The sequence below is a fragment of the Tetrao urogallus genome (genome assembly GCF_951394365.1).
Source record: "Tetrao urogallus genome assembly, chromosome: 4".
NCBI lineage: Eukaryota > Metazoa > Chordata > Aves > Galliformes > Phasianidae > Tetrao > Tetrao urogallus.
This window is the reverse complement of record NC_136817.1, coordinates 31,824,814-31,838,361: the sequence shown is the minus strand read 5'-3', so window position 1 is coordinate 31,838,361 and position 13,548 is coordinate 31,824,814. Positions and strand designations below refer to the sequence as shown.

The 13,548-nt window shown below is 40.9% G+C and overlaps 1 protein-coding gene across 1 annotated transcript in view; it reads left to right on the top strand.

Moving 5' to 3' along the window:
• Positions 1–5,418, top strand: part of LOC306945904 (transmembrane protease serine 11E-like) — a gene marked incomplete at both ends in the record, with an annotated part of 37,117 nt that extends 31,699 nt beyond the window's left edge. The window contains 4 exons of the mRNA XM_079534767.1: positions 1,938–2,133; positions 2,815–3,074; positions 3,825–3,967; positions 5,257–5,418. Coding sequence (XP_079390893.1) covers positions 1,938–2,133; positions 2,815–3,074; positions 3,825–3,967; positions 5,257–5,418 — 761 coding nt within the window. The remainder of the gene's footprint in view (positions 1–1,937; positions 2,134–2,814; positions 3,075–3,824; positions 3,968–5,256) is intronic.
• Positions 5,419–13,548: the final 8,130 nt, after the last annotated feature.

The following is a 13,548-nucleotide window of genomic DNA, read 5'->3' as shown; positions in this document are numbered from 1 at the left end:
TAAGTGATGAGGTCTACACCTGACACTTTAAGGATAGCAACCAGGCAGAGGCCTATAGTGCACCCTGTGAATGTAAGGTGGCACAAAATCTAGTAGGAATGGGCACATGCAGAGGAGTTTGAAATAGTGGCTTTCAGTGTGCTCTTAAAAAGTGGAAGATTGGAATTTTCTTTTGTGTGTATTGGAAGTAAGGAAGGACAACGGTAAAATGTACAAAAGTTATGTCAGTCTCTGATTATAATGAAAATATTATGGCTTTGGAATGGCTGGTAGCTCAAAAATTGCTATGTAAATGTTAGACAGTGTGATCAGTCTTCTAAAGATACATTTGTAGGGGTCGAGTTGAGGTAGTCTGTTTTAAAGATGTTTGAGCTTTCAGGGACAAAGTTTATTTAGTGATTGAAAAGTTGTAAAAAACCCGTCTTCAAATGGGTTTCAAGTAATGGAAGATGAAATAACATTTCTTTTGGGGTTCATTTTAAATTCTGGTGTTCCTGGGTTCCTGAGGGATCTGTGAGTTTTCCCTTGTTTTGAATGCAACAGGTAGTTCATAGCAGATCTAGATAGTTCAGTGCAGATCTAGGTCCGGTAATTGAAGATTACCAATAGTTTTCAGAAGGAAAAACATGCTATTATAGACAATCTCATCAGCTATTGTATACTTTCCCATTTTCCTTTTACATGGGAAGTTTTGTACAAGTAGCTGTATCTTTACATGCCACAGATTTCCCTCATTGCAATTTTAAATTTCATCACAGTGCAGACACTACACTGACCCTATGATTTTCTAGATATTGTGTGATATTTTCCAAATTTATGAACAGCTTTCAATCTGCTGAGTTATCACTGCTGCTTTTGACTATGAGGTACTGTTAACATCACCTTGTGCAGATCCTAGCAGGAAGGGGCAGAGGTTACGCTCTGCATGGCTCCAATGTTTGCCTTCTGAGGACTTCAAGGGTCTGGTGCTGGCAGCTCTTCAGTGAGGTATTGCGGATTTCCATGTTGTCCCCCCTCTGGGTCACTGTCTGAGGGAGACAGACAGTGCAATAGTTCGTTTGATATTGTCACTATGCAAATAATTCTTAGCTCTGTCTGTTTTTCAAACAATCGGGATAGTTCTGTATCTCTACTTTCCTAACGTCTAGCTGAAATCTAGGCCTGGATGAAAGCTAGTGAGTCTTGGTCCAGGTAAGATGAATTTGACGCTGACTGAATGGGAGAAAAAAGCTGAAACAGCTCCCTCATTTGAGGAAGTTTCTAAAGCTACTGGGGAGCTTCAGCTGTTCCTGAATGTCTGTTTTATGGCTGAAGCCATAGATATTTTCATTTCTCTTCAAGTTGCGAAAATAATACTTCATGGATGCACACCATGCTGGAGGTATCCATGTTTATTTTTTGATCTCTGGCTTGGATTGGCATGTTGTTCTTTGCCTGAAGCAACTCTCAAGGTTTGTTTGCAAATGGCCATTTGTGCAGTGTACAATTGCGTGGTTCCAAGCAGCAACTTATGTAGTCTGCATGCGTGCTTAGTAAAAACCCTTGGCTTGGACCACTGCCATCATTCATGTTTTATCCTCGTGGCAAATCACCTGAAATGTTTGACCAAATCCCTAGACTTGGAAATTGTCCTGTTTATATGGTGAAGGGTTTTGATTCTTGATTTGGGCTGTTGGTGCGCCTCAGCCTGAATCGTTGACCATCATGGTTTACCATGATAGTCAGTTGTTCATTCAGGCTTCTAACAGAATGGGTTATGCATGAGGATCTCTGTTCTGGGAACTGGTGGAAGGTATGTTTTCATATTGATGGATACTGTTGGAGAACCTAGTGCTGTGTGATTTTTGACATCTATTTTCCACAGTACCTACAGCCATTGGCAGGCATGCTTACTAAACAGACGAGTAACTAATACATATTTTTTTCCTTTCTGACAGTCTGCGGGTTACGACAGAATAGATCAGTCAAGTCAATAGCAAAAGCAACATCCTTGAGAATAGTTGGAGGATTGTCTTCTGCAGAGACTGGAGACTGGCCGTGGCAAGCTAGTTTGCAGTACAATAATGTCCATCGCTGTGGTGCAACGCTTATCAGCAATACTTGGCTTGTATCTGCTGCTCACTGCTTCAGAGAGTAAGTTCCCAGCTTAGAGAGAATCTGCAGCAGAATGTGCTCTGTTTGGATCAAGCGGTGGGGCTTTCCAGATTTACAACACACCCCTAACTCTTTCCAGGAGAACAGTTTTCTGCCTTGGAGGAAGAAAAAAAAAAAAAAAAAACAGGTTTGGGATGAGCCCATCACTTGTTTCTAAAGGTGTTCTTTCACACTGCAATTAGGTTGCTGCTGCTGCGGGCTGCTACCAGAAGTTCTAAGCCCAGATTTCTACCTTTCCATTTAACCATGCACTCTCAGAACTTTTTGTTTCAAGTGCAGCCATTGTGAAACTTCAGGACATGTAAGATGGAACAGCTGTTTGAGTGAATTATTAACATCCAGAAAAAGTAAAGATGATTTTTCTAGCAGAAGAGCTTTTTGGGCTGATTACATACACTCTGTGTCTAAACAGTGGCTAGATCAGGAATGAGAAGTTGAAGGGAGTAGGAAACCATGGTTGAGAAGAGAGTGCAAGATTGCCCTCTTCTAGTAGCAACCCACAATTACATGGGGCACAGTGTTATGAGGATTGATGGATGCCTTAAGAATTTAGTAGGGAACTGGCTTGAAGGGGTTGTAAGATAAAGATTCTTGAGAATTTTAAACACCTGAGTACATGTATTCACAGTCAAATATTTACAGCACTCTTACCTTTTTCAGAATGAGTCACCCTCACAAGTGGACTGCTACTTTTGGAGCTCTTTTGAAGCCACCAACCTTGAAACGATCAGTCAAGACTATTATTATTCACGAAATGTACCGTTACCCAGAACATGATTATGACATTGCACTTGTGAAGCTCTCTAAACAAGTTGAGTTTACGAGTAACATACACCGTGTTTGTCTGCCTGAGCCATCTCAGACTTTTCCATATAATATTTATGCTGTCATCACAGGCTGGGGAGCACTTACCAATGACGGTGAGTCCCAAGTCTGCCAGGCAACCCACGTATTGCATGAACCAGAGCACTGATTTACTACTGAATAGGTAGCACTTGTGTAGCTGTATGTTATATGGCAGCAAGCCTGATTTTTTGTCTACAAGCAATAGATTTGTTCAACAGTGAGCAGCAGTTTCTTGCTCTAAGATTAGACTTGACAAAGAAAGAGGTACTATCCACTTAAGCAGAAAATAGCATAAATGTCCTCTTTTTTTTTTCCAGCCTTTCCATATTATACTGTAGATACTTGAGACAGGTGGCCAAGCCACGCATGTGTTAATGGAGAGCCTAAAAAAATATTCTCTTAGCTCGAGCCAGAAGCCTACAGAAAGCCGTGCAGGCTTTCAAGAAAATTTCCACAGTGAGCTAGATATGATCACTTGTACAGACTCACATATATCAGGCCAAGCTGTGAGTACATTTAGCAATAGAACCAAGATGCCTTGATGCCATATCATGTGCCCAAATGGATAGGTAATTTGTGTTCCATGGTATCAGATGGAACTTTGTACGATACAGTGTTACACTTGGGGCAATGTGTATCATGCAATCATTAGTTCTGTCTTAATATTACAGTTTCTAAGCGAAACAGTGAGTATGTATTTTTTTCTTAAGGGCCCAGCCTAGAGAGAGTAAGAAGTAAAACCTCCATATTATATCAAATTAATCTGGTGCTTGGTAAGACATTAAATGCAATTCTATTAATGCCTGTACTACTCTTTCCCTCAGGTCCCACTCCTAATGCTCTTCAGGAAGCAACAGTGAAACTTATCGACTCGGACACTTGCAACAAAAAAGAAGTGTATGATGGGGACATAACACCCAGGATGTTGTGTGCTGGGTACTTAGAAGGAGGAGTAGATGCTTGTCAGGTAACAATAACTGAAAATTAAAAAGGAAAACTCTTTTAATGCTGATTTCAGTATTTGGCTAACCGAATATTCACTAACGGTATAATAGTCCTTTAAATAGGCTCTGTTCAAACAGGAATTAAGATGTGGAGTAGCACTTCTTAAAATTATTTAGCAAGTAAAATCCATACTGAAGGAGCTAAATTAGTATAACACTCAGAACTTAAACCTTTCATGGCATGAGATGAAATTTTCATTTTGTAACTCAAAATAGCTGCTATAAGCCCAATTGCTTCTCATCATATCTTCTATGAAATCTGTTTTTCAAAAATGTATCCTGTACATTGATGCTTTATTCCTCCTTTGCTGTTGCTATTCCACACCAGACCCTTATTTGCTGGACAGCAATCACTAGCAGGTGCTTATATTTTTGCAGGTGTTTGAACAAAAATATTACCACCTGCAAAAATATTTCTACAGGGATAACTTTTAAAAAGGCAACTGCTATTAATGTTACTTACAAAAAAAATAAATACATGTAAGTAGTTGTTCAAAACAGACCCTTTCCAAAATCCCAGTCCTATGGATTTAAACAAAAGCTGTTTGCAGGTAAGTACTGGAGACCTAATTCCTCTGTTCCTGTCTCACTCAGCGTTGAAGAGACCTGAAGAGAAGGGTGCAGCTGCTGTGTATTTCAGTAATGCATCTTGCTGGATGATGGTGTATTTGTTCTGTTGTGTGACAATTGCCTTTAAGCCTGCAAGATTTCCACTGAACTATTATTACCATGTCATGCTATTAACAGTATCTGAATTCAGCCTTTGAAAATGACTAATGTCTTAAGAGATATTATCTAATTAGAAGACCAATTTTCTGATGAAATCCTTTCTGAAATGTTATTGCTGCAAGTGTCTAAAAAAGTTTGCTGAAAGGATAGTGGTTTCTGTAAAAACAAATAAAAAAATGATTTTGAGGAGAAGACAAAGCAGTATGAGGAATGCTTCACAAAATGAGAAGGGTCACAAAATAAGAAGGGAATTTTTTGTTTGCTTGATTTTTAATGGAAGGATACTGTACAATCACAGGCCAGTCAAGAGACTTCATGGCAAACAGGAAATAGCCACTGACTGCAGACTCAAATTTCATATATACCCTGGATTCTGCACAAATGGCAGCTCTTGAAACACTGCTTGCTTTTCTGTCTTACTGGATGCACCAGACCCTCTTGTCTAATGATAAGACTTAGATTTTCCCTTCTGAACAAATAAATCTTTTTTTTTTTTTTTTTTTCCCCCCTCCTCTTTCTCCAGGGAGACTCTGGGGGACCACTGGTTACTCCAGATTCTAGACTGATGTGGTACCTCGTGGGAATAGTGAGCTGGGGAGATGAATGTGCCAAGCCAAACAAACCTGGAGTTTATACACGAGTGACTTATTTCCGTGACTGGATTACCTCAAAAACTGGCATCTAATTCCAAAATCAAAAATGGATATAATTACATAGGTTACATGTAACTCATAATCGTCTGTACTTGTGAAAGGTTTTTGTTTTTTTTTTTTAATATGTGTATTCCTATTAGTTATGGTCAAAGTAAGTTTTGCCTGCAGCAAGCACTATCTTTGCTGTCAGAGATCCTAAGCTCTTGTGAATTTATACTAAACATATGAGATTGCCTTCTTCATCTTCCAGCTTTGAAGAGTTCTCATTTTTATCAGAAAATATAAACAGGTATTATTCAACTAACATTTAAAAGCTAGCAATTTACCTCCTTAAAAACACAAACATTTTTTCAGGAAATAAGAAATTTTTTTCAGCTATGGCTGAGGTCTGAAGATGTCCACACTCTAAGCATAGAGGAAGCTGAACCTTCTTCTTCCAGTGAAGCAAATATTGTCACAGCTGTGTTTCTAGGAAAGTGAACCCTTGATTATTATTCTTGTTAGAGATCATCATCTGCACAGACTGCATCTGAGATCCTGGATACTCACTCTGCTCAGTGGTCTTCATAGCTAATAGTGGATCCGCCAGGACTGAGGGTAGGTCCAAACTAAGGAAGAGGAGGATTTCTGTGCTTGCAGTTAGTTCAATGGGACAAGACAGAAGCTTGATGTTCTTGTTATAAAGCACGTTTTTAAACAGATTTTTTGGTAGATTATATGAAGTTCAAGTTACTCAAAAACGCTATTGTAGGAGTGCTTTGTCGTGATGCTGTGCTGCTACTTCTGGAGCAGTGCCCTTCTCTACAGACTGTTCAACTCACATCATGCTAATGATGCAGAAACACAAGCTCTACCAAACTTTATTTGTCATGTGTGAGCCCACAAACAAGCTCACTAGAATGCAACCCAGCATTTAAATTTATGCCAAAGGAAAAAGAAGTACTTGCCACAAATAATCTGGGAACTGCCTTTTTACTTCAATTCAAGAAATAGTGTGCTTTCCAAGGGCATGCCAGCCAACAGAAGTCATCTCACTGCAAAGAAAATAAATAGTGATAAACCATCTTGTTTCACTGATGGATTAATTTCTGCCATGGATAAATATGATCCTGTTTTATGAGTCTGAAGAGCAATTTCATATTGAAGAACAGTCCAGATGGAAACGTCAGAGTAAACGCTATCTTTATATGCAGATTAAGCACTTTTCCTACCTCTGTGCATGACATCTACTAGATTTTTGTTGGAAAGGAGTCCAGTGACATTGACTATTGCTGTTCCCTACAGCCCAGGCCTTCAATATACGGAACCAAAATGTCAATCCAGTACTGTCTCCTTCTGCTGTCTTTGAATGGCCACAGGACTGCTTTTAGGCTGTGAATACAGGACTCAAGAGTCTGTATGAGACGTGAAAGAAGCTGCAAACCCCGCAGCTAAACTTAAAACAACTGAAAATCTCTCCAGAGCATCTCACCTCCTCTTCTGCTCAGGATTGGGTCTCTCCTCAGCCTTTCTTCTGTGCAAACTCTGTAATAATCACAATCCATGGGAACAGGATGCTTACCGTTTCCTGAAAAGTCAAACCCTGAATGAAAATGTACACATGGATGGAAAAACCTATGTTGAAGCCTTAAAGGGGTGGGGGAGAGATCGTCTTATTTTTCAGCTCCTTCCAGTCTTTTTTCCATATCTTTTGAATTTTAGTTTAAAAAAAAACCAAAAACAACAAAACAGCAACCATCAAAAATGAAGATGCCTTGTCTCAGAAAGAATTGAAGGTTTTAGTTTAGCTTTGCTTTTGAAATAATAGTATCTTTCTTCTGATTTTCCATATTCATTTAAAAATGAAAAGGATCTTGGGACAGTTAGGAGGATAGTTGGATGCAGCAAATCTGTTTCCTTAATTTATTGATGAAGTTTGTAATTTATGCACTTTTGAGTTGCTGCTATTTTTAAACTAAGAATTTACTCTGGGCTGAATGCAAACTGTAGAGTTTGGGATTAGGTCACTTGGGAACACTGTTTTCTTCTAGTGTTCAGGTCCCACTAATGTAGGAGAATGAGGAAAAGAAATTACACCTAGTTTTTTGTGCCTCTTATTGTTTTGTAGCTGAATGCCCTTCCTTATAATCAGCGGATGAATTGCAATTGAAAGTAAACTGTAGTTCACTTTCAGAGGAACGTAAGGCTTTGTTTTTCACTTAAATCCATCATTTTGTCTACCAAATGGAGGGGCAGCAATAAGGGGTCAAGGCCCAGGTTATCTATAATCCGTATAAACTGGTTCCTACCTCACAATGAAAGTAACATGTATTTAATACCTTTAAAATGAGAAAGGCAGCCTTTATTTCAGATTTTATTGTGAGAGGCCAAACAGCCAAGAGGTGTGTAGGAGAATGTCTACCTTACTCAGGGAGTCCTGAGCCAGCCAGATGCACTTTTCTTCACAAACTTTTAACAAACTGTCTGGCCTGGGTTTGTCTTATACTCCATGTCAGTGTTTTATTTATGAAGATTCTGTTTTCTGCGGTAGAATTAAAAAAAGAGAGAGAGACTATTGTGTGATTAAGGAAAAAGATTTTTAAAAACCTTTTATTATTGTTAAGATTTAGTAAGGATTTGAATGATATAAAGGTAATATATTTCATAACATTAAATGTATTTAAAAACGCTCCTTTTTTGTCCTTTCTTCTTTAATAGTAACTGTTGAAATGTGTGATTGATTCAGAATAAACTAGTCTTTAGTTTGTTGTGAGACTATTCTGAAACTTCAGTTCTTTCTGTTCATTCCTGATCCTAGGAATTTTCCTTTAACAGTGGCTGGAGCTTTACAGACATTTCTGCAGCAACAGAAGTGAGACATTAATTTTTTTAAAACACTAAAATACTCTAATGGGAATTTCAATACATTTAGTGCTATGTAAATTTGAGAGTAAATCTGAACCTTCATCCAGGAAACAACCACCATGCTTCTTGCCTTGCGAAATCCTATCCTTGTAACATGACCTTCCTGGCTCTTGGCAGTAGGGACTTCTATGCAGCTGACATACCAATTCTCCTGAGATTACCCAGGCAGATTTACAGCTTCCAGAAGCATGTTCCAAACTTCTGGTTATCCAAATCAAGTTGGTTGGGGCTTGCCCAATGCTAACTTGCAACCTGAAGCACAAATAGGAAGGAAATAAGAGCCTGATTGCACAAGGCCTAATCGCCTGAGGAGGTCTGGTTGAGTGACATCAAGCAGTCATTGGGATACCTTATGTAAGTAAAGCTTGTGGAAACTCCAATTCCATGTCTGCTGTTCCTGTTAACAAATTAGAAGAGCTGAGAGCCAAAAGATATTATGTACCCCAATTAATACTTATCTGGCAACTTGCAGTTTGTGTTAGAGATGCACGTGCATGGAAAAGCTGGCTTTTGCTTTTGGAAATGCTTTCAAGCGTGTTAGCTTGGATTCACCTTGGGTAATTGGTACCTTTTGTTTATCTGCATCAGGATTTTAAGAACGTTGTTAATGTGGTTTCTAGGAAGGTGTCACACTATTTAGAGCAGCTTTAAGTGAGAAGATTCTTTAGCCCATCACACTGTGAAGGTGGGGGCCTTTAAAATGTGCCAGCAAAGCACTTCCACATCACATGTCCTGACAGCACCTCATTGTTTTAAGAGCCCATGGTCAGCCATAGCTTATGGCAAGATGTTTGGAAATCTACTGAAATAATGCTTCTGATGTGGATTTATGGATATTTCTGCACAGGCCTGTGTGCTAAAGAGAATTGTGTAACACATTTCTAGTGAGAAAATGATACGGAGGTTTGTGGCTAATTTATTAACTGATCAAGTCAGAAAAGCAAAGACATCCTCCCAATCTCCCCTGGAGAGTTCTTATCAAGAATTAGAAATTGCACCTGAAATTCAGAAAATTAATACTTAAAAAGTGTTAGCGGCTGAGATTTTCATAGCAGATGGAAGGGAGCTTTACAGCTATCTGCTGTAGTTCCTTTTGCAAACGTTGGCTTTAAAGAGACATTCAGTACCTGTGTACAGAATGAATCTACAATAATGCACTGGCCTAAGCACAGAAAGATTGTTCTGATAGCAAGGTACCAACGATTGGCCTCAGAATGCCAGAAAACTGAAAGCCTTATGCTGATACCTTTTGCCAATCTCAAAAACTATAGCTTACTTTAATATGGTACAAATACAGAGGATTTTGTTTTCTGATTAATTATTTTTATTTTTTATAACTAAGGTCTTAGGTGTATATATATATATATATATATATATAAAAGATGAGGTTGTGCATGAAAAGAAAGAAGTGGCTCCAGTTGTTTCAACTTTTGCAATCTTGGAAAATAAGCACTAAACCTGTATGTTTTTTATTTGGTACCGTCAAAAAAGAGAGCTCCTGAGTATACCTGCTGCCAATTGATGTGTCTGGGAACCAGTTTCTTTGGCTGCTATGGTAAACAGAACCTGTTGGTTTTATTTGGCAGTTGGGCTTAGAATGCCTGTATTTATAGTTTCATTGACAATGAGTCTTTTTTTATTCCTGCTGAACTGATGGGCAAGAATTAACTGGTTGTTGCTGTTTCTTCATTTAGGCAAAAGGGCTTTTCAGTGTTACTACACAAAATCTGGTTTGTGTGGAATGACTGCATATTGAGGTGATGTGCATCTCAAGAGTGCAATAACCAGGACAGAAACAGGGTATGTAGCAGATCTTTTTTTTTTTTTTTTTTTTTAATTTTTCATAACACATTTCGTTGATACATTCTTAAAAACAATAAGTGTTAGTTTAACTTTAATACATATAGAGAGAAGCATGCTCACTTGTAAGGAAAGAAACCACAAATTAAAGGTAAAAATCACTGAGAAAAAATATCAAAGTGGCAAAACTAAAGCTGATATATTTTTTTGCATCTTCAAGCTTCATTTTTTTTGTTTTTTTTTACTCCTTAGAGCTGGAACTCCATATAATTCATTTCATGAGGTCTGTGCGTGGCTCTTGAAGTCTTTTGAAATAATGTAACTGATTTTGTATGTATTTGCATACTCTGATTTCGGGTCTTTTGCAAAAAAAGATGAAAAGCAAATACCAGCCTTAAATATCAATTGCCTTACTAGTATGAATTGCATTCTTCCTGCATTGCTTTTTTGGTTTATCCTGTCTTGCAGTCCACCATTTTAGGCTTCTAGTGGCCTCTAGCGGTCTAGGAAGTTTGTCTGTATCTTCTCTGTGTGGTAAGAAACCCACGTCTAGTGGGCAAGTACTTTCAGTGTGATCCTGCTACAGCAAGGCCTGTGTTTGAATGATGAGTGTTGTCCAGCCACTCTTAGTCATATTTAATAATTCAGCACAAAAGGTGTCCCATAACTGGGGAAGACTTGGAAGGATCAAGTCAGTCATGTACCGGTCAGTCATGTACCAGTTACATGAGGTAGAAATTCTAATATAATTGAAAATAATGTAGCAGATGTGAAAGCACAAAGAGGATCAAAACTTGGGATTTGAAGGAAGGGGGACTTGAAGGGAGATGTCACCAGCCTGGTAGGAGGGCTCTTAGTATTGGGGTCTTAACCAAACCCAGGAAATGGGAAGAGGAGAGGTAGCAGAGAAAGTGGTACGAATGGAAGGTGATGTGGAGTTAGTGGTACCAGAGCTCTGTAGAGACTGCAATAGTTACCACAGCTTGCTTTAGTTGATCTGCGCTGGCTGAATACCAATATTGTCTCCCTGTACTCAGCTCTGGTCAGGCTGCGCCTTGAATACTGTGTTCAGTTTTGGGTCCCTTGCTACAAAAAAGATATTGAGGCCCTAGAGTGTGTCCAGAGAAGCAGCAAAACTATGAGGGGTTTGGAGCACAAGTCTTATGGGGAGCAGCTGAGGGAGCTGGGGTTTTTCAGTCTGGAGAAGATGAGGCTCAAGGAAGATCTCATGGTTCTATACAACTGCCTGAAAGGTTGTAGCAAGATGAGGTCAGCCTCTTCTTGCAAATAACAGCGACAGGATGAGAGGGAATGGTCTAGGGAAAGTTCAGGTCGAGTAAAGAAAGAGCAGCAAGGCAGTGGCACAGGCTGCCCAGGGGGCTGGTGAGGTCACTGTGAGGTTTTGGAGCAGTGGGTAGATGTGGCACAGAGGGACGTGGTCAGTGGGCATGGTGAGGATGGTTGAACTGATGATCGTAGAGGTCTTTTCCAACCTTAATGACTGTGATTCTATGAAAAACAAAAGAAAACAAAACAAAACAAAAAAAAACCTACAGAGGTTTCCATGAGCACTTGTTTTGGCTTGGACTGTTGTTTGTTTGTTGTGTGACTGCTCTGTGCCTAATTTGTACCTTTAGATGCCCGTGCAGCATACAGTAGGGATGCCAAATTTCTCTCACCAACCCCCCACTTCAATAAATCTGGTCTACATTTGAGATAGGCCACATCTTGCTGGCTTATCCTCCATTGCGTGGAGACAGCCTCTGGAGAGTGGGGCTCAGAAATAACCTGTCACGTACACCGGTAACTCTTGAACATGATGTTTGTTTGTAACTAAGTTTTATTTATTTATTAACAGCACGGTGCTTGCAGAATATTAAAAAAAAAAAAAAAAAAAAAAAGCAATTACAAGAAAAAAAAGCTTTCACTTGCAAATCACCGCGTGAGAGCAGAAGCCGGAGGAAAACCACAGCACCCCCATCTCGTGGCCGCCATGTCGCGGCGGGGCGGACCAGGAGGCGGGCCGACCGGCGCGGCCATAGCCCGGCCCCTCATGTCGGCGCAGGCGGAGCGGCCCCGGCTTCCTGCCTTTCCTCCTCGGCGCGCCGGGAGCACGCAGGCCTGCTCGCAGTGCCAGGCCGCCGCGGTGAGGGCGGGCTGCGGGTCGGGGCGTGTGGGGCCCCGGGGCGGGAAGGCGGGCGGGCGGCCTGAGCCGAGGGAATGTCCCGGCACCCCGGGGGTTCTGGCAGCAACCCCTAGTGGAGAGGGGCGGCCGCGGGGATGCCCGCAGAGCGGCGGGCCGCGGGGTGGGACGGGTTTGTTTGAATGCCTTTTGGCTTTGTGTCGATACCCTTCAGCGGCGGCGTTGCCCCGCGGGGTTGGTAGGAGCGGGTGTGAGCGTTCCCTCTTTCCGCTGACCAAACAGGGAGTCTGCCTCGACCGGGATCTGCCTCCGGAAGCCCTGGTTAGGTGGGATGCGGTCAGGCCTCCCTGCTGTCCCGGCCTGCTGAGCAGCAAGTAGTTAGCTGAGCCTGTGGTAACTTCGAGGTAAGAAGCACCGTGAAGCCAAACCGAATCCACGACTCGTGAGCTTTTGCCCTTTTTCAGAGCATCTCCTCCTTTTCCCAGACGTAGCTTCTTAGTTTGTCTCTGGTCTGTGTTCTGCAAGCAGCTGAGAGTGAGAAGAAATGGAAGTGTATGTATTAAGTGTTGAGCACTTGGTGAGGACCCCTAAGCAGGTCCTTCTTTGAGAGAGGTTCAAATGGGCTGAGATAAAATGAGAAATACAGCTTGGATGCTGAAATACATGAGCAGAGTTTTGTCCTAGAGCTGCTTGACCAAGGTACTGTTCTCTTTTGGAATAACTAAATCTGTTTTGCCAAACACAGTTGGCATGCAGGTAGCAGCTCTGTGCTGTAACAAAGAATGCGGGAAGAGAACTGATAGTAGATAAATATGTATTGGAAATGCCTTTCTCAGATTATTTTTGTAATTCAAATGGCAAACCTTGCACGTTCATTGCACATCCTCATTGTTTACAAGTAGCTATTGGGGAGGAGAGCACGTGTGATGGCTGTCAGCAAGCATGCTGCTGCAGAACCAGCTGGAGGGCAGTGAGGGAGGAAGATGGGTGTGTTGTACCTCAGGGTGCATCAGTTTCCCCGCCTTTGTACCAAAACCATTTTGTTTTGGGCAGTCCCAAAGTGAACATGCAGTGGAGGAGCTGAGCAGCTCAGAGATGGTTGTGTTGGGCCATTATGAGATGGTGTTGGTGTAACCTGAGGAGACTTTCAGTCTGGATTTCCAGTCAGAGAGGAAAAGTTAAGGCTTTCAGCTGAGCAGAGACTTGACTACTGGACTCTCAGATGTGGTCTGATACTTTTTGTATTTAGAGCTGTTTTCTGAGGTGATCTATTAACATTGATATTTCTTATATTCAGTGCTTCCTATGTAAGTGC